The following is an 18,353-nucleotide window of genomic DNA, read 5'->3' as shown; positions in this document are numbered from 1 at the left end:
CAGGATGTTGAGGTGGGGCCTGAAGGAGAGGTGGGAGGGGCAGTGGAGGGGGAGGACAGCCTCTCCACCCCTGTTTCTTTGTCTCTTTTCGCTACTGGCGCCCGGGGACCTCACCATGGAAACGGACTCCAGCGATCCGTGGGGGCTGAGGACGCAGGGAGGTGACTGGGGGCCGCGGGATCTCGCCTTCCCCACACTCGGCCGCGCGCCCCTCAGCCCCCCGAGGCCGATCGCGCGCGCGCGCAGGGCGCACAGAGGGCACGCGCAAGGGGCAGGAAAGGGACCCGGATCGCGATCTCCCTCGTGGGGCCAGAGACCCCAGGACCCGCAGAGCGGGAGGCGGAGGCGCCCGAGCCGGGGGCGGGGCCGGGGCGGGGCCGGAGCAGGCTGCAAAGCGCACAGACAAAGAGCCCGCGCCCCGCGCACCGCGCAGGGCCTCGCGTCCCTCCCACGCGGGGACCCCGGCTTTGTGTCCGCGCTCTGCAGTGGACTCTGCCCTCCCTGCCCCCGCCAGGTGAGCGAGCCGTGAGCGCGCGGGGGTCCCTGCATTCCTTTTCCCCAAGTTCCCCCTCTCTGCTCCAGCCTCAGTTTCCCCGCCCCTCCCCCCCCAGCCCTATCTCCTCACCTGGGGACTCCATCTGCGCACCTCCTGATCTCCAGCCTGCCTTTGTCCCCCCTCCCCTCCCGCAACCTCGGCCTACAGCGCCGCGCGTCACCATGATTGCTATGAAGGAGAAGAATAAAACGCCCAAGGACAGCATGACGCTCCTGCCTTGCTTTTATTTCGTGGAGGTGAGTGGGGCTCACGGAGAGAAGTCTTCCTGGCATGGAGCTTCCAAGACCGTGCCCTCCGTGCTGCGGGAGCAGGAGCCTGCACCGCGGAACCGGGCCCACCTGGAGCTGGGATGGGGACATGGCTGGGTCTAAGGCAGAGGGCTCTACAGGTCGAATAGGAGTTGCAAAGGTGCAGAAGGGTCCTTTAGACAGTGGGAGCAGACGGGAGAATGCTAGCACGCTGGGCTCTCTTTAAGGACAGGGCCGAGAAGCTGACTGGAGGGGGTAGAAATTGGGGCATTGGTGGTGAGCAAACCCCAACTGATGAGGGTGGATCCTGGGCACTTGGCTCTATAGTACCCTGGGGTGCATCTAAATTCAAATGCCCTTCTGCTAATGGTAGGCTGTGCCCCCCCCCACCCCCAAGCTCCCCAACCCGCTGGTGGATCTAGCCAGCTGTGGTGGAGAACTGATAGGGTCTAAATATAGAAGACAATAAATGCATTCACTTGGTGCATACTAAATGTGGAGGGTTGAGGGTTTTTTATTTTTATTTTTTCCCCCTTTGAATGACAAGACTGTGACAGGAGCTGTGAGCCAGGCCGAGCCTGCTGTCCCCACAGCGGTTCCTTCCCCAACAGGTGACGGGTGTGGGCCACAGAGCATTAGGGGGAATGCTTATGTCCCAAGATGGCATTTAAGTGTGACAATAGATTAGCCCAGTCCGTCAGGCCCAATCTCACCAGAATCCTTTGAAATCCTTCCAGAAATTACTTTACAGGCTATTTTTTTTTCCTCACTGTTTAAAATTATTTTCATATGTCTTTAGTGCTGGCTATAGAATCCGGGGCCTGGACCTTATCATAAGGGGGTTCTATGCCTGGCCACGCCCCCATGCTGTCACTGGGGGACTCTAGGGGGGGCTCCACCCTGACCACGTCCCCAGCCCCTCACTGGGGATTCTAGGCAGGGGCTCCACCCTGACCACGCCCCCAGCCCCTCACTGGGAATTCGAGGTTTAGGCTGTGCTCTGACCACGCCCCTAGCCCCTCACTGGTGGATTCTGGTAGAGGCTCCACCCCTGAGCCAGGTGCTCAGCCCCAATCCAAGATTTTATTCTGTAGCCTAGGCTGGATTGGAGTTGGGTGTATGACCCAGGTCAGGCAGCCTTCCTGTCTCTGGCTCCCTGGTGTTGGGATGCTGGGATGCCAAGCACAGACCACCACGCAGTGCTGAGATGCCCCTTTTGCGCTTGTGTGGCAGTGCTTAGGCGCTCGTGCCAACAGCCAGAGCGCAGGCTGATGTCAGGTGTCTCCCTCCAGTGCTCACTGGGCTCGAAGCTTGCTGGGGTCTACGTGTCCTTACCCTGCAATACCCGAGTTACATGCACACCCAGTTACGCCCACCTTGCTTTGTGGTGCTGACTACTGGAACTCGGGTCCCGGCCCCTGCGTGCGTGCGTGCCTATGTGCGTGTGTTCATGTGTGCAAGCGCACCGTGGCTTGGAGGTCAGAGGCAGCGTTCAGGAGTTAGTTGTTTCCCCCACCACGTGGGGGCAGGGATTTTGATCATTATGCTTGGCAGCGAGCATCCTTACATGCTCAGCTGTCTTGCCGGCCCTAGACAGGGTTGTTTTTTTTTTTTAAATTTTTGTTTTTGGGTTTTTCGAGACAGGGTTTCTCTGTGTAACCTTGGCTGCTTGTATTCATTTTGTAGACTAGGCTGGCCTAGAACTCACAGAGATCCACCTGCCTCTGCCTCCCAAGTGCTGGGATTAAAGGCGTGCGCCACCACGCCCGGCCCAGGGTTGTTTTTTGTTTGTTTGTTTGTTTTTTGGTTTTTTGAGACAGGGACTCTCTGTGCTAGCCTTGGCTGTCCTGGACTTGCTTTGTAGACCAGGCTGGCCTCGAACTCACAGCGATCCACCCACCTCTGCCTCCCAAGTGCTGGGATTAAAGGCGTGCACCACCACATCCGGCTTCTTAGACAGGGTTGTTATCCAGTGAGGATTTGACTTAGCAGCACCCACAAGGTGCCTGGGCCCTTTTACTCCATCCTCCACATCAGGATACCAACTTGTTTTTGAATCTTCATTGCTGCACAGACCTGCCTCTGAGAAAAGCCAGCCAGTGTCATTCTCTAAGTGGAGGGGACAGATTGAGGAACCCTAGAAAACATGTTGGAGAGGGTAGTTTTCTTTCTTTCTTCTTTTGTTTTGTTTTGTCTTTTTTTTTTTTTTTTTAAGATTTATTTATTATTATGTATACAGTGCTCTGCCCGCATGCCAGAAGAGGGCATCAGATCATACCATAGATGGTTGTGAGCCACCATGTGGTTGCTGGGAATTGAACCCAGGACCTCTTAAAGCACAGTCAGTGCACTTAACCTCTGAGCCATCTCTCCAACCCCTTGTTTTTTTGTTTTTTGAGACAGGGTTTCTCTGTGTAGCCCTGGCTGTGCAGGAACTCACTATGTAGACCAAGGTGGCCTCGAACTCACAGAGATCAACCTACCTCTGCCTCCAGAGTGCTGTGATTAAAGGTGTGTGCCAGGCTGATTCAGAACTCAGAGCCATTCTCCTGCCTCAGCCTCTCAAATACTAGGGTGACAGGTGTGTCCCAACATTCCAGGCAGAGGCAAGTGCAGCGTTTCACACGCCCTGCTGTGTTTGCCCACACTGGCACCTGGTGCCCTGTGTGAACAGCAGGTCGTACCCAGTGTGTGGGCCTAGGACTCTCTTCACCGGCTGTTATTTTATTTTCGGTGCAGATGCTGGTTCCCTTCTGTTGGAGCCATGGCTCCAACAAACTCCTATAAATGGAAACTCTTACATAGAGAAAGACACTTAGGGGCCGATAGGTTGACAATGCTGGTAAAGGCGCCTTCAGATGCGCCTGACAACCTGAGTTCGATGCCTGGGACCCCGCATAATGGAAAGATGGAATTGATTCCCACAGCTGTCCTTACACACACACACACACACACACACACACACACACACACACGAGTAATAATTAAGCCAGGCAGTGGTGGCACACACACTCTAGAGGCAGAGGCAGGTAGATCTCTGAGTTCAAGGCCAGCCTATAGAGTGAGGGGCTTGGTTTTGTTTGTTTGTTTGTTTTTGTTTGTTTTTTGTTTTTTCGAGACAAGGTTTCTCTGTGTCGCCTTGGCTGTCCTGGACTCTCTTTGCAGACCAGGCTGGCCTCGAACTCACAGAGATCCACCTGCCTCTGCCTCCTGAGTGCTGGGATTAAAGGGGTGCACTACCTGGCTTTATAGAGTGCGTTCTAGGTCAGGTACATAGTGGTTGGGGGCTGGAAAGTTGGCTCAGTGGTTGAGAGCCCTGGCTGCTCTTCCAGAGCTCCCGAGTTCAATTCCCAACAGCCGCATGACAGCTCACAACCATCTATAATGAGATCTGGTGCCCTCTTCTGGCTTGTGGGCAGAATATGTACAAATACAATATATAAATTGAGAGAGGAGGAGAGGAGAGAATTTGTCCCCTCAACTGACAGGCCGGGTGAGGGCCCCTTCCTGGGTGGGGCATCACCCGGCATGAGACGTTTTAAATCTCCATGGTAAACTCGTCATGCAGCGTGGCAGACACTGAAAGACAGGGTAAAACAGAGCAGCCCTGACTGTGTGGCCGGCACCATCCTACGCTGAGCCTGAGTAGACTACCTGAGTAGTCTCAGGTAACTCAGACTATCCTCTGCATAGCTGAAGCTGCAAAGTGTCATTTCACTGCTGAGGCCCAGCCGCAAGCCCACAGGGTCTGGGCATGTAGCCCTGGCTGACCTTGCGTGTTTTCCCGCGGCATGGACCACCGCCGCCTGGTCCTGGCTACTTGATTTTTATTTCTGTTTCTGGCTGTTTGCCGTGAGCCGCATGCGTGTGCTGGAGCCTACAGAGGCCAGAAGAGGATAGCGAAGGACCTGGAACTAGGAGTTACAGAAGGTTATGAGCTGCCCTGTGAGTGCTGAGACCCGAAGCTGCTCCCTCTAGAAACAGGCAGCGGTCTTAAGTGCTGTACCATCTCTCCAGCCAGCCCCCACCCAAGACATTGTGTCTCTGTAGCCCTGGCTGTGCTTGGAACTCACTCTGTAGCCTAGGCTGGCCTCGAACTCACAGCGATCCGCTTGCCTCTGCCTCCCAAGTGCTGGGACTAAAGGCATGCGCCACCACGCCCGGCATAAAACAACTTTTTATTGTTTTTTGTTTTGTTTGTTTGTTTGTTTTGAGACAGAGTTTCTCTGTGTAGCTTTGGCTGTCCTGGATCTTTTGTCAACCAGGCTGGCCTCAAACTCACAACAATCCGCCCGTCTCAGCCTCCTGAGTGCTGGGATTAAAGGCATGCGCCACCACGCCCGGCCAAAAAACAACTTTTATTTTTTACTGTTTTATAGTTTGGGAAGTTGGGGCACACAACAGACCCCGGGAAGATGTTGTCACCATTTTATCTCTCTTACTTGCATCTTGTGACTGCCCCTACTTGTCACTGCAGCACTCAGGAGGAGGAGGCAGGGAGATCAGGAGTTCAGGTCTATCCTCAGCTACATAGTGAGTTTGAGGCCAGCTGGGACAGGAGGTGCTGCACACCTTTTGCCGTTAACACAGCTCCCTCAGTTCACTTTTTCAGGTGCCTTCAGCGACAGTCATTTTCCTACCTGGGCCCAGAGGGCTCTGGTTCCAGGAGCAAGGGCCCCCTATCCTTTGGAAGGGGGCAGTGACTCACTCGGGGGTGGGGGTGGAGACACATGCCTGGTTGGTAGGGAAGACCCAGGTAGGAGTGAGGGAGCTCAGCAGCAGCCGCCATACGCTGGCTGCCATTCAAGGCTGTGTTGTGGGTGGGTGACGGAGGGAGGGAGGGAGGGCCAAGGCAGTGCCTGTAGGGAACCTCCTGTGAGGAAGGCTGGCAAGCAGGCCTGACTAGGGGGCATAGCCTGGCAACCTAGGGAGGCTGGAAAGAGAAGCAAGCATGTCATGTGTGTGTGTGTGTGTGTGTGTGTGTGTGTGTGTGTGTGTGTGTGTGTGTGTAGGATGGATGGACGGATGGACAGACGGGCCTGAGAGTTGAGGGAGGCTTTGCGGGTGGGGCTGAAGCATTTCCTTCCTTCTCACCATGTAGCCGGGGGCTGCAGAAATTGGTGTGTGAATCTGTGGGCCGTGGTAAGCCTGTGGTGGTACGGCCAGTGACCCAGGCCACTGTCTTCCCCCTCTCCGTCTTCCCCCCCCCCCACCCCACCCCCCAGCTGCCCATCGTGGCGTCCTCCATTGTGTCCTTGTACTTCTTGGAGCTCACTGACCTGTTCAAGCCGGCCAAGGTGGGCTTTCAGTGCTACGACCGCTCGCTGTCCATGCCCTACGTGGAGTCTAACGAAGAGCTGATCCCACTGCTTATGTTGCTGAGCCTGGCTTTCGCTGCACCTGCAGCCTCTGTGAGTAGCCTGTGCCACAGCTGCAGGGCCTAGGGTCTCTCGCTGTGACCTTGCCTGACTCGCCTGTCCCTTCGTGTGTGTGTGTGTGTGTGTGTGTGTGTGTGTGTGTGTGTGTGTGTGTGTGTGTGTGAGCAGATCATGGTCGGCGAGGGCATGGTCTACTGTCTGCAGTCCCGGCTCTGGGGCCGTGGTCGAGGGGGCACAGAAGGCAGCATCAACGCGGGAGGCTGTAACTTCAACTCGTTCCTCCGACGCACCGTACGCTTTGTGGGTGAGTGGCCGCGGGGTTCCCTGATCCTGCCTTGATGTCCGCTTACCACGGGGGTGGGGGTTATGGAGTAGATGTGCTTCTGGGGGGCACGCCCCTACCCCCCTCCCCGCTCCCTTTCCCTGGCCTGGCCTTCTCGCCCTCAGGTGTGCACGTGTTTGGCCTGTGTGCCACGGCTCTGGTGACGGACGTCATCCAGCTGGCCACGGGCTACCACACGCCTTTCTTCCTAACCGTCTGCAAACCCAATTACACCCTGCTGGGCACTTCCTGTGAGGCGAACCCTTACATCACACAGGACATCTGCTCTGGCCACGATACCCATGCCATCCTATCGGCACGGTAAGCTGGACTCCTGGCCCTGCGGTGGGACTGCCACAAACCCCCTACTGTAGGGGAACTGGCTTGGGAAACTGAGGCTGGGATTAGTTGCCTCCAGACCAGCAGGGCTGGCTGACACCGTACCTCTTGTAGGAAGACTTTTCCATCCCAGCATGCCACTCTGTCGGCCTTCGCTGCTGTCTATGTGTCGGTGAGTGATGGCCCCCAACGCTGTACCCTGTGTCCACCCGTGGACCGAGGCTACACCCTGACCCTGCCCACCTGTTGTTGGCCAGATGTACTTCAATTCAGTCATCTCGGACACGACAAAGCTGCTGAAGCCCATCCTTGTGTTCGCCTTTGCCATAGCTGCTGGAGTCTGCGGCCTTACACAGATCACCCAGTACCGCAGCCACCCTGTGGACGTCTATGCTGGCTTTCTTATTGGTGCTGGCATCGCTGCCTACCTGGTGAGGGGGGGGGGCTAACGAGAAGGTCTGAGGGAGGCGAATGGCCACACGGGGAGGGGAGGCCCTTCTCCCACCCCACCCCCTGCCCCTGCCCCCATTAGAGGCCTGGGGTCTGAGGGCAGGAGGCTCCTCTCACTGCAAGTTGTAGGATGCTGCTGCTGCCACCACCTCCCTGTGGGCTGCAGGCACTGCCCCCTGCTGGATAGCGGGTCTCATGCCAGTCCTTATCCTCCCTAGGCTTGCCACGCTGTGGGCAACTTCCAGGCACCGCCTGCAGAGAAGGTGCCTACCCCAGCGCCTGCCAAGGATGCCCTACGAGCGCTGACTCAGCGGGGCCACGAGGCCATGTATCAGCAGAATAAGTCTGTCAGCACAGATGAGCTGGGCCCTCCAGGGAGGCTAGAGAGTGTGCCTCGGCCTGTAGCCCGAGAGAAGACGTCTCTTGGCAGCCTGAAGAGAGCCAGTGTGGATGTGGACCTGCTGGCTCCACGCAGCCCCATGGGCAAAGAGGGCATGGTCACCTTCAGCAACACACTGCCCCGTGTCAGCACGCCCTCGCTGGATGACCCCGCGCGGCGCCACATGACCATCCATGTGCCCCTCGACGCCTCCCGCTCCAAGCAGCTCATCAGTGAGTGGAAACAGAAGACCCTGGAGGGCCGTGGCCTGGGGCTGCCTGACGAGGCTAGCCCTGTGCATCTGAGGGCCCCAGCGGAGCCCATGGCAGAGGAAGAGGAGGAGGAGGAAGAGGAGGAGGAGGAAGAGGAAGAAGAGGAGGAGGAGGAGGAAGGACCCGTGCCGCCCTCTCTGTACCCTACCGTCCAGGCTCGGCCAGGGCTTGGGCCCCGAGTCATTCTGCCTCCGAGGCCAGGGCCCCCCCAGCCCCTTGTGCACATCCCTGAGGAAGGAGTGCAGGCTGCAGCTGGCCTGTCACCCAAGAGCAGCTCCTCAGTGAGGGCCAAGTGGGTGTCCATGGCAGAGAAGGGTGGGGCCCCTGTGCCTGTGGGTCCATCACAGCCACGGGTGGCCAACCCACCGAGGCTGTTGCAGGTCATTGCCATGTCCAAGGCAGCAGGGGGCCCCAAGGCTGAGACAGCTTCATCATCCAGTGCCAGCTCCGACTCTTCCCAGTACCGCTCACCATCAGACCGTGACTCTGCCAGCATCGTCACAATTGATGCCCACGCACCTCACCACCCAGTGGTGCACCTGTCTGCCGGCAGCACACCCTGGGAGTGGAAGGCCAAGGTGGTGGAGGGTGATGGTAGCTATGAGCTGGGGGATCTGGCACGCGGCTTCAGAAGCAGCTGCAAACAGCCTGGGATAGGCCCTGGGTCTCCAGCCAGTGATGTGGACCAGGAGGAGCCACGGTTTGGAGGTGTGGCCACCGTTAACCTGGCCACTGGTGAGGGTCTGCCCCCACCAGGAGCAAGTGAAGGGGCCCTGGGTGCAGGTAGCCGGGAATCCACCCTGAGGCGCCAGGTGGGCGGGCTGGGGGAACGAGAGGTGGAGCCTGAAGCGGAAAGTTACTACAGGAGGATGCAGGCTCGAAGGTACCAGGACTGAGCCTGGTGGAAGCTGTCAAAAGGGTTGGGGCACTGGGTGTCTATAGCACCAATAAAAAGGCTGATGGTGGCACTACACTGTTGCCAGGATGGTCCTTCTGGTGGACGTTGGACAGGGTGAGGGAGGGCTCTCACAAGTCCCACACAAAGTTGAGTGGGCTGTGCCCCCCCCCCAGCGCACCTTACACCATCCCCAATGACAGGCAGACGCGCAAGACACAGGCGTTTATTGAGTCCAGGCCCAGCCTGGCCCACACCTCTACAGCTCAGAATGAAGGGCTCAGGGAAGGCACAGGTTATAAAACTGCTTTAATGGAAACTCCCCCCAATACACCATCTGGGATGGGGTGGAATGTGGCCAGGGCGGCCCCAGGACAATACTGAGCCTGTAGTTGTTACCAAAATATACATCTGTCACCATAAAAAACTGCTGCACCACCTGAGCCCCACACAGGTATAAAAATCATAAATATGTACACTCTTGCTGTTCCTTCAGAGAACCGAGGTCCACGGAAGCCCTCCCACAGAGGCAGACTAGGATGGAGGTGAGCATCTGGGGGGGGGGGCAGTAAGGCCTAGAGGTTAGCCCCACAACTGGGCCCAGTAAGAGGCGAGCAGAAAACAAAACTTTGGTCCAAAATTTGAAGGTGGGAACCCACTGGTCCCAGAGCTTTTTCCCAGGTGGAGGCAGCACTGGCCTGGGCCCATCTGCAAGTTGGTCACCAGGAAGGAAGGTAAGAGCGCAGGGACACAGAAGCTTAGAATACACATACCATTGTACACTGCTATAAAAAGTTACTTAAAACTATATCTCTTGCATATAAATGGAAAGAGTTGGGTATTTGGTCAAGTGGGAATATTGCTAGGCACAGGTGTCTGCGACCACACAGAACAGAACACAAAGGTCACATAAGGCTCTGCAGCTGAGGATGGCCTGAGCCCTCTGGGCTGGCCAGGGACATGGGAGAATCATGTCACTTGATTATAAGGGGGGTGGGGTGGCCCCAGCTCCTGCACAGCATGGGGAGCCTATGGTATGGACCACCTGGCTCACCTACAGTCTAGAGACTGGTGGCCTGAGGGGGTGGGCGTGCGGCTGCGAGGCATGCTGGTTTTGTAAGGCACAGAAAGCGGCTGTGTTTGGGGCACCGCTGTGGCCTCACGCCTGAGCCCCTCAAACCATGGTGCCGGGCCTGACTGGGCCTTTGTGGCCCGAGCCATCTCCTGCCACGGCAAGGTGGGCTAGATTTAATTTTTTTAAAAACAGGTAAACTGATCTCTCTTTAAAAAAATAAAATCTCTGGTGTGTAAGGTCACTTCAGCTGCTTTTTAAAGTGGCTTTTCTGGAATGGTGGAAGCTGCCGCAGGCCGCGGCGCCTAGATGGTGGACTTGGAGAAGGACACGCGCAGGTGGTGGTTCTCGCCCAGGTCGTGGTTGTGCAGTTCAATAAGAGCTTCCATCGCCCTCCTCCACGGAGCCCATCTGGATCAGCGCCATCTTGCGGTCCTTCCTGCAGGGCGGACAAGGGGCGATCAGAAGGACCGGGGTGTGGCTGAGGGGGTAGGGGTGAGGAGGGCAGAGCTGCACTCACTGGAAGAATTTGAAGCCTTTGACCACACCACCATTGCTGGAAAAGAGGTTCTTGAGGTGCTCCTCTGACACGGAGGGCCTAGTGGGGAGACAAGAGGCATGTGGCTGGACCATGCACGCCCTGGGCCCTGTGGGCGGAGGGAGGAGTCCTTTGGGCCTCACAAACGAACAAGACAAGCTGCCAGTCTGGCTGACTTACGGGATGTTGGAGAGGTGCAGGGTGGCAGAGGGTGGAAAGATGTTCTGGAAGTTCTTAGAACCGGGCTTCTTGAAGCGGTGCAGCGGTGAGCTGCCGTAGTCCTTGGTCAGGCCCTGGTCCTCCTGTCCCTCACGAGGCAGCTGCACGCTCTGATGCTTTGACAGTGTGATGCGCACTGACTTCCCGTGCAGCTTGTGTCCATTCAGGTGGCTCATGGCTGCAGAGTGTGGGAGGCACATGAGCGGTAGAACCCCAAGTCCACCAGGGGCAGCCCCAGCCCCAGCCGCGCCCTCCAGGGGCTCTCACCCAGCTGCGCCTGGCTGCCGTCTGCCATCTGTACCAGCGCGTTCTCCTTCTTATTGAACAGGATCTTCACTCGCTGCACGTCACCATAGACACCTTTGAAACCCAGGACAGAGGCTGAGTGGCCAGGTCTCCTAACCTCTCCCAACACCCACCACCCGCCCTCGCGGTCCCAGCTCCCGGCGGGCCAGGTTTGCTTAGTGGGCACCAGGAGTCTCAGCCCAGGCCTGCTAACGGGTGCTGCACTAGGCAGGCGCAGGACTCCAGACAGCTGTCACAGCAGCCACGTCCACATGCTACTGACACGCTTAGCTCTGGAAGCATGCAGGGTGGTAACCATGCGTGTCTACTCAGTACAATCCGCAAACCGGAAGCAAATCACGGAACGAGGCAGAAGGCCAAACACAAACTCAATAGTACATCGCAGGGTGTAAAATAAACCAATTAAACGAAACCAAGGTAATAAAAGTGAGAATAACATACCGAAGAGAATAAAGAGGCTTTGGGGTGTGACTCTCTTTAGAGACAGCAGAGGAAGGCAGCAGGGGACAGGGAGAGGGAGAGGTCAAGGGGTTGAGTGTCAATCGTCCACGAGGAAGACAGTCCCCGCAGGCGAGCAGGTTCATGATGATGAAGTTGTCAGGATGTTAATATTCAAGGGCAGGTTGGTTTCCGGAGAGCGGGTTTGAGAGGGGAGTTTTGTTTTTTTATTGATTTATGTTTTGTTTCAAGCAACAACAGGAAGCAGAAGAACCGTGCAGTCAGTTGGCAAAGAAATTCCGGATCAGGCAAGAAAAAAAATTGGGAGGGGAGGGGAGGAAAGAAAAAAGTAGCAAAACACAGGTCAGTAAATACATAGGAAAACAAGGCAGTGTTCCATACACACATCTGCGCACATACTCGTAACACACACACACACACGCACGTGCACACACACGCACACATACAAGGAGAAGCACTGCACGCAGGCTGGAGGACGACGGCCGGCCAGCGCTGCGGCTGAGGCTAAGAACTGAGGCAAGGGGTGGGGCCTGTTAGCTCCCAGGTGGTGAGCAGAGCTCAGGCCGGAGGAAACTGGCTGGAGCAGGGCCGGCCATGTGCAGACCAAGACCAGTTCCTGTAAAGGCACCGCTAAGCTCCAAGGCCACCTGGGCTCGAGACAGGCTGGCCGGCACTGGTCCGAGCCACCTCCCAACGGGCACTCCCAGGCCTCCTTGCCATGCCAAATTAATTGTCTTGTACAGCAAGGAAAACACCGCGGCTCTGAGCGCTGAGGGCCAGGGTGTGAATGGAGCCGAGAGGAAAACGGAAAACCTCAGAGCAGCTGGAAGAGCGGAGGCCAACAGCAGCAGACAGAAGGGCAGCAGCGCATCTGTGCCCAGGGCACCTGGGACACCCAGAGCCCGTTTGCCAACCAGTGTACCCCCTAGAATGGACCCATTTTCAGCCAGCACCCCACCACTTCAGGTACAGGCAAAGCAGAGCAACACCCACATACCTCGGGGTTCAGGTTGCTGACCAAAAGGACGGAATTCCCGGCACCTGCCAGGCCTGGGATGGCAATGCGGCCAGCTGCGGCTGCAGCAGCGGCAGATGGTATGGCCAGGGGGGCCAGGGCTCCATGGACATTAGGGACGGAGAGGCCTGCAAAGGAAGGTAGTGTAGATGTGAGCCGGTTGACTGTACCAAGAGGGGACAGGCACTTAGCCACAAGGTGCAGACTGGCTATGACCTGCCCACAGAGGCCACACACACTGCCTGACACCACGGCCAATCCGGGTGTGATCAGACTGCATGCGCCTGGACAGCACAAAAGCTCTGGTGGACACGGGCCCTCTGCAAGCAGGGCCTGCCACAGGTATGTCTGGCTGTGCACGCATGCGGCGCCCACTCCTCCATGCAGGCTCCGGGCGGCACACGGGAGGCCCGAGGCCCATGCTCCTCAGCCCTGGAGGCCACTTGCTTACCAGGCCATTAAATTCAATCTACTAGGGACACTGCGTCCTCGTCCTCGCCCGAGGTGCTTGAAGGGAACCAGACCAAAGACTGAATGATTAGTGGCTTATATCTACTGCCAACACAGGGCACCTGGCCCAGCCCTGCCTGAGACTACTACCCTGCCCTAAGCTGTGTGGATGCTGTCGGAGGCCCCTTCCCCTCTCTCCCAGGAAGGGGGCCTGGGACCTGCCACTCGGGGCCAATGGCATCCTGATCATGTATGGCAGCTATGGGGTTGTGTGGTCATGCAGGCACCGGGGTCAGGATGAGCGTGAGTACCTGCGGCCTGAGGGATGGCAAAGGTGGGAGGGAACCCGGCTCCTGCATACGGAGAGGCTGACATTATGCCGGGCGCACCTAGAAACAAACAGACACTAATCACTGCACCTCACCTCACGGCTGGGACAGGCATGGCAGGACTGTTGAGTGGCTGGGCTGTGCAGTGCCAGGATGCCCTGATAGCTAGGTGGCCTGTCCCACCCCACTCATTTGGTGTGTCTCAGTACAGCATCTTACCGAAGGCTGCGGCCATGGTCTGATCCAGCGAAGGCTGGCTGTCTCCAGAAGGCAGATCAGGCCGAGTGTAATCTCTGCTCTTGTCGTTGTTGTATTTAACGTTGAGACTGGTAAGTTTGGAGAAGTCGATACGCAGCGTACAGCAGGCATTGTAGATGTTCTGGCCGTCCAGCGACTACAGGGAGAGGAAGGTGAGCGTGGGCCAGGCCCAGGGTCCCCCACCCAGGACACCCCTACTCACCAGCTTGGCATGCTGGGCGCTCACAGGGTCAGCATACTGAAGCAGCGCCTGGAACTGGTTGTTCTTGGTGAATGTGATGATCTTCAGGACCGTGCCAAATTTAGAGAAGATCTGCGACAAGGAGACCCATGTGAGCCCTAGCTGTGGATTGGGGGGGGGGGACGACACACGACACCGGCCCACTCGGTGCGGGACAAGCATCTGCCCGGCCGCCCACCTGGTGCAGCACATCCAGGGTCACGGGGTAGAAGAGGTTTTCCACGATGATCCTGAGCACGGGGCTCTGGCCTGCCATTGCCATTCCTGCATCCACAGCAGCTGCGGACGCAGCCAAGGCCAGGTTTCCGGACTGCACAGAGTTCACGGCTTGCAGGGCCGCCTGGGCGCGCTGTGGAGGAACCACCATGCCATAAGCTGGGAGCCAGGACTGAGGCAGAGCCCGGCCACCCGCCCATCTGCCCGCAGGCGCACCGCCTGGTTGGGCGAGCTGTCGGTCTTGAGCTCCTTGTGGTTGGAGAACTGGATGTAGATGGGCTGCCCGCGCAGCACAGGCGCCACCGATGTGTAGTAGTTGACCATGGTGTTGGCCGCCTCCTCCGTGCTCATCTCAATGAAGGCCTGGTTCTTCCCCTTCAGCATAAGGAGGTTGGTGACCTTCCCAAAGGGCAGCCCCAGGGAGATGACCTCTCCTTCAGTGACATCACCAGGTAACTTGCGGACATGGATGACTCTGGAAGGGACTCCTGTGCTCCTGTTGTCCCCTTTGAACTTCTTGCTATCGTTTCCATTGGCTGAGAAGGGATAGGTAGGTGCATCTGAGAGGCTGCAGGCTCCCTTCCCTGCCTGTGGCCAAGCACTGCTCCCCCGGCCCCTCCAGCCCCCAAGACAGGGTTATCCCCCAGGGCCTCTCACCTGCTGAGGCAGAACTGCTCATGATGAAGGGGCCGTTGCTGACACACGTGGAAAAGAGCTCGTCGGATCCCCGCTGGGGAGAGAGCATGAACTACCCTCAGCGCCAGGCTGATCCGCCTTTCCCGCAGTCCCACCCACAGCCCCCAGGGACTTGCACAATGCCCCATGCCTGCCTGTGGCCTCTTCACTACCAGCCCCGTTCAATGGTCACTGGGGCCTCGTGCCAGGAGCCATGTGGGAGGCCCCCGCCTGGCAGGTCGTCTGCCCAGAGCGCACAGCTGCCAGCCTTGCGGTACCCTCCTGGCAGGGCTGCTGGCAGCTTCTGGAGAAACAAAGGCCAGCACTCCAGGAGGACGAGAGAGACTTTGGCAGCACCCTTGAGTAGCACCATCCAGTGGTGGAAGCAGCTCACTGGGGAACTCCCAAGCTGACCCCAGGGTAAGAAGGTCTCCTCCCCAGAAGCAGTGCTTTGTGCTCATTAGTTTGGCTCAGCCAACCCCTGGGAGCCAGAAGAGATCCAGGTTCACCAGGACAGCAATGGAGACAGGTTTCACAGGGCAGAGCTCTCTGCTAGCTACTCCCAACCAGCCAGACTTTGAAGCCAGGGACTCTTAACACCCAGGGAGTCAGGACCATCTCATTCACAGCTTGTTTCATTTGGTTCAAGACAAGGTCTATCTACTCAGGAGCTTCTCGCCCCCCATCTCCGCTCTCCCCTCCCCCAAGCCCAACACTATCTGGGACTCACAAAGATGGGAGGTCCAGGGCACCTGCTGTGAGCCTATAGACAGGCCTAAAGACCAAAAGCCCTACCATGCCCACTCTTCTTCCTACGAGGAAAGGGGAACTCTGAGCACCCCCATGACCTACACCCACAGGATTTGGAGCTTTCCACCAAGTCCTGAGCAGTTTAAGAGCATATGGTCACACTAAGGCCTCAGGAGCAAGGGCTGCTGAAGGGGCTTAGACTTGCCCAGCTTGACATGCAAAGCTCAGAACATCATTACCCACACTTTTGTTTTGTTTTGGTTTTGGTTTTTCAAGACAGGGTTTCTTGTGTAGCCTTGGCTGTCCTGGACTCGCTTTGTAGACCAGGCTGGCCTCGAACTCACAGCGATCTGCCTGCCTCTGCCTCTGGAGTGTTGGGATTACATGTCCACACTCTTGAGCTGCAGGAAGTCACTTCCTGCTGGCAGCCACTCACCCATGAGGTCCCTTGTGCTGACCTTGGTGGGAGGTGGCTTCCGTCTGGCTTGGAAGGGGGGCCTGGGAGCAGTACTTCCTGTAGCTCTACTGCTGGCAAGCTGCCAGAGCCCTAACAGGCTCTTCAGAAGCCCTCAAGTCCAGCTACCAGCCCCAGGCAGACATGTGAGAGCACAGCCCAGGGAGCCACTGGTCAGCACACCTTCCCAAAGGCTGCTTGCTCTCTGCAATCCCGAGCCAGAAGGCCCAGCCTGTTTACCTGCCCTGCTCCTCACTTGCCCAGTATGCCCTGTGTGGCTAGCTGTGCAGACAAACAAGCAGCCGAGAGGCAATCCAGGTTAGCCATTTGCCCAGACATACCCTGTCACCTATAGGCCTGGGCCTAAGAGGGGCTCCCTCCCTCCACCACTGAACACACAGGTTTATCTGAGGAAGATCAGCAGGCAGGTGGAGATAGTGTCCACTCAGGAAAGAACGCAACTAGTCCAGCCAGCAGCCTGGTAGCAAACCAGCCAGCAGCTGGAGTGGCCAAAGCGTCGCCTGCAGGGCCTTTGAGGGAGGAACTCCAGGAGAGCAGACCACTTGCTACCTACTACAGCTCAACAGGCCAGGTCTACCTAACACCACAAGACGGATTCCTGACACAAGCCTGTCATTTCAAGGCTCTGGACACCTGCAGCCCTTCTAGCTCCAGGCCCTACCCCCAAGTACCAGTGGAACTAAAGGCAGGCTTACTGTCTCCCCCGCTACTCAGGAAGCTATTGGAGTCCTCGGTTGAGAGGAGCATAGACTGAGCAGACAAGACAGCACCGACAGGTGGCAACTCTGCCTGCCTTCCCATCAGAACATGGGTAGCCTTCCTCTCAAGCCAAATCCACACAGGCAACACCAATGCCCCATGGCCTGAGCCCACTGCTTAGCTGAAGGCTGCAGAGTACAAGGCAGGGGTGGGGGGGGGGGAACAGACAAAAAGAGGCCAGCACAGAGCCAAAACCACCCGACCCCCAAAAGGGTCCTAGGCTCTCACAGGGCTGGGGTGGCAGGGAAAGGGTGCAATGCCATGCTAGAGACACCTACCTTTGTACCGACTGCTATGTCTGGGACAATGCTGTGGAGAGAAAAACAGACATCAGTGCAGTGTGGGCTTTAGGGCCTCTGCCAGTCCGGCTCAGAACGGCAGGGAAGCGAGTTGCCCATTTGAAAGGGGGCCACCACTGTCCTCGGAGCCCCTCCTCCTTTGGGCCCACACAAGACCAAGACACTGTTAAGGCCCAATTTCTGCAAGGCCTACCAGTGATCAACTCCTGAAACATCCTGTAACGCCGGGAGCCTGAAACACAGGTAAAGGCAGCAACCCAAGGACAGTGCTTCCCGGGTGGGGGCTGGGCGCCACAGGGCCAGTCAGAGCAGCGTTGTCACCACTTACAAACCGACAGGGCTGCGCAGGTTACTGATCAACCCCGGGTCCTCGTGACTGCTCCCTGCTCCACCTGCTGCACCCAGCCTGCTGACAGGCAGCAGCAAGCCTGCCATGGCTGGCCAGGCTCCCAAGTGATTCTGGGAGGACTGCCTACAGAGGGGATCCCACGGGCAGTGGTGGCTGTGCTGTGCCATGTCCCTCGCCGGATACCTCTCTACCTGATTTTAGTGTCTTCAGAGATTCTTTCTGGGACAAAGCTTTTCTACACAGCCCGACTGTGCTGGAACTCACTGCGACCTGCCTGTCTCTGCCAGGATTAAAGGTGCGCACCGCCACTCCCGGCTCAAAAACCCTCCTTAAGTTGCTAAAAAGGCGTCTTGCCTGTCACCTCAGCACTCAGAAGGCTGAAAGCAGGAGGGCTGCCATGGGTACTGCGCTTGAGGCTAAGCCAAACTACAGAATTGAGTCTTGTAAGAAAAAAGAAAAGCTGCTCACTACGCCCGGCGACTCGCAGCACTAGGAAGTCTAAGGTGGGAGAATCAGGAATTCAAGGTCAATTCGGCTCCAAACAAACAAAAAAAAAAGTTTCAAGGAAAAAGTTGGGGTCTGGTGACGCACGCCCTTCAGTCCCAACACCCGGGGGACAGCAGCAGACGAGCTCCAGGTCTGACGGAAAGGCCAGCCTGGGCTACAACGACATCTTGTCTCCAAAACAAATTCAAAACTACAAACAAAAAGTTGCCCAGCGCAGTGGCATCTCCAGGGAAGCGCGCAGGAGGAGACCCGGATGCGAGGCAGGGGTGCACGCGGGACGACGGAACCGACCCCCGCCCCATCGCCCCTCGGTCCGCGTCCCCCCCGACCAACTCCCCTCGAGGCGGGAAGGGCGCGCGCCCCACAGCAGAAGCCCACGCACGCACGAAGGCACGCACGCGCCGCGGGGCGCGCGCCGCGCTACTACGCACGCGGGGACCGGCCACCAATGGGAGGGAGGACGGGAAGCGGGAAGGGCCACAGCAGCGGCAGCACCGCTCCCGGGGAGGAGAGGGCGCGCGCGCGCGTGCACGGCGAGGGCTTGGGGGGGGGCGCCGGGTCGCTCCGGAGGAAGCGCGCGGGCACCGGAAGTGCGCC

General features: G+C 57.8%; 2 protein-coding genes across 2 annotated transcripts; one reads left to right on the top strand and one right to left on the bottom strand.

The window, feature by feature from the left end:
- Positions 1 to 616: 616 nt before the first annotated feature.
- On the top strand, positions 617 to 8,845 carry Plppr3 (phospholipid phosphatase related 3). Its single transcript, XM_051172730.1, has 7 exons — positions 617 to 792; positions 6,030 to 6,215; positions 6,351 to 6,486; positions 6,630 to 6,825; positions 6,958 to 7,015; positions 7,101 to 7,274; positions 7,512 to 8,845. Exons 1-7 carry the CDS (start codon positions 718 to 720, stop codon positions 8,838 to 8,840), a joined length of 2,154 nt encoding a protein of 717 aa, XP_051028687.1. The 5' UTR covers positions 617 to 717; the 3' UTR covers positions 8,841 to 8,845.
- A 222-nt stretch (positions 8,846 to 9,067) lies between these two features.
- Ptbp1 (polypyrimidine tract binding protein 1) lies at positions 9,068 to 15,059 on the bottom strand. The gene is given in 13 exon segments (XM_051172731.1): positions 9,068 to 10,303; positions 10,305 to 10,350; positions 10,432 to 10,509; positions 10,630 to 10,846; positions 10,936 to 11,028; positions 11,416 to 11,449; positions 12,431 to 12,576; positions 13,210 to 13,287; positions 13,447 to 13,621; positions 13,688 to 13,798; positions 13,905 to 14,075; positions 14,159 to 14,478; positions 14,600 to 15,059. Coding segments are annotated over 13 exon segments (1,644 nt in total). The 5' UTR covers positions 14,688 to 15,059; the 3' UTR covers positions 9,068 to 10,216.
- Positions 15,060 to 18,353: the final 3,294 nt, after the last annotated feature.

This window comes from Acomys russatus, chromosome 31 (assembly GCF_903995435.1).
Source record: "Acomys russatus chromosome 31, mAcoRus1.1, whole genome shotgun sequence".
Taxonomy (NCBI): Eukaryota; Metazoa; Chordata; class Mammalia; order Rodentia; family Muridae; genus Acomys; species Acomys russatus.
This window is presented reverse-complemented; position numbering and strand designations above follow the sequence as displayed.

Excerpts from the sequence above, each read along its gene's own strand:
- Plppr3 (XM_051172730.1), top strand. The coding sequence starts at position 718 with ATGATTGCTATGAAGGAGAAGAATAAAACGCCCAAGGACAGCATGACG. Across the intron at positions 6,487-6,629 it reads ACGCACCGTACGCTTTGTGG|GTGTGCACGTGTTTGGCCTG; the intron begins GTGAGTGGCCGC and ends TCTCGCCCTCAG. Across the intron at positions 6,826-6,957 it reads CATGCCATCCTATCGGCACG|GAAGACTTTTCCATCCCAGC; the intron begins GTAAGCTGGACT and ends TACCTCTTGTAG.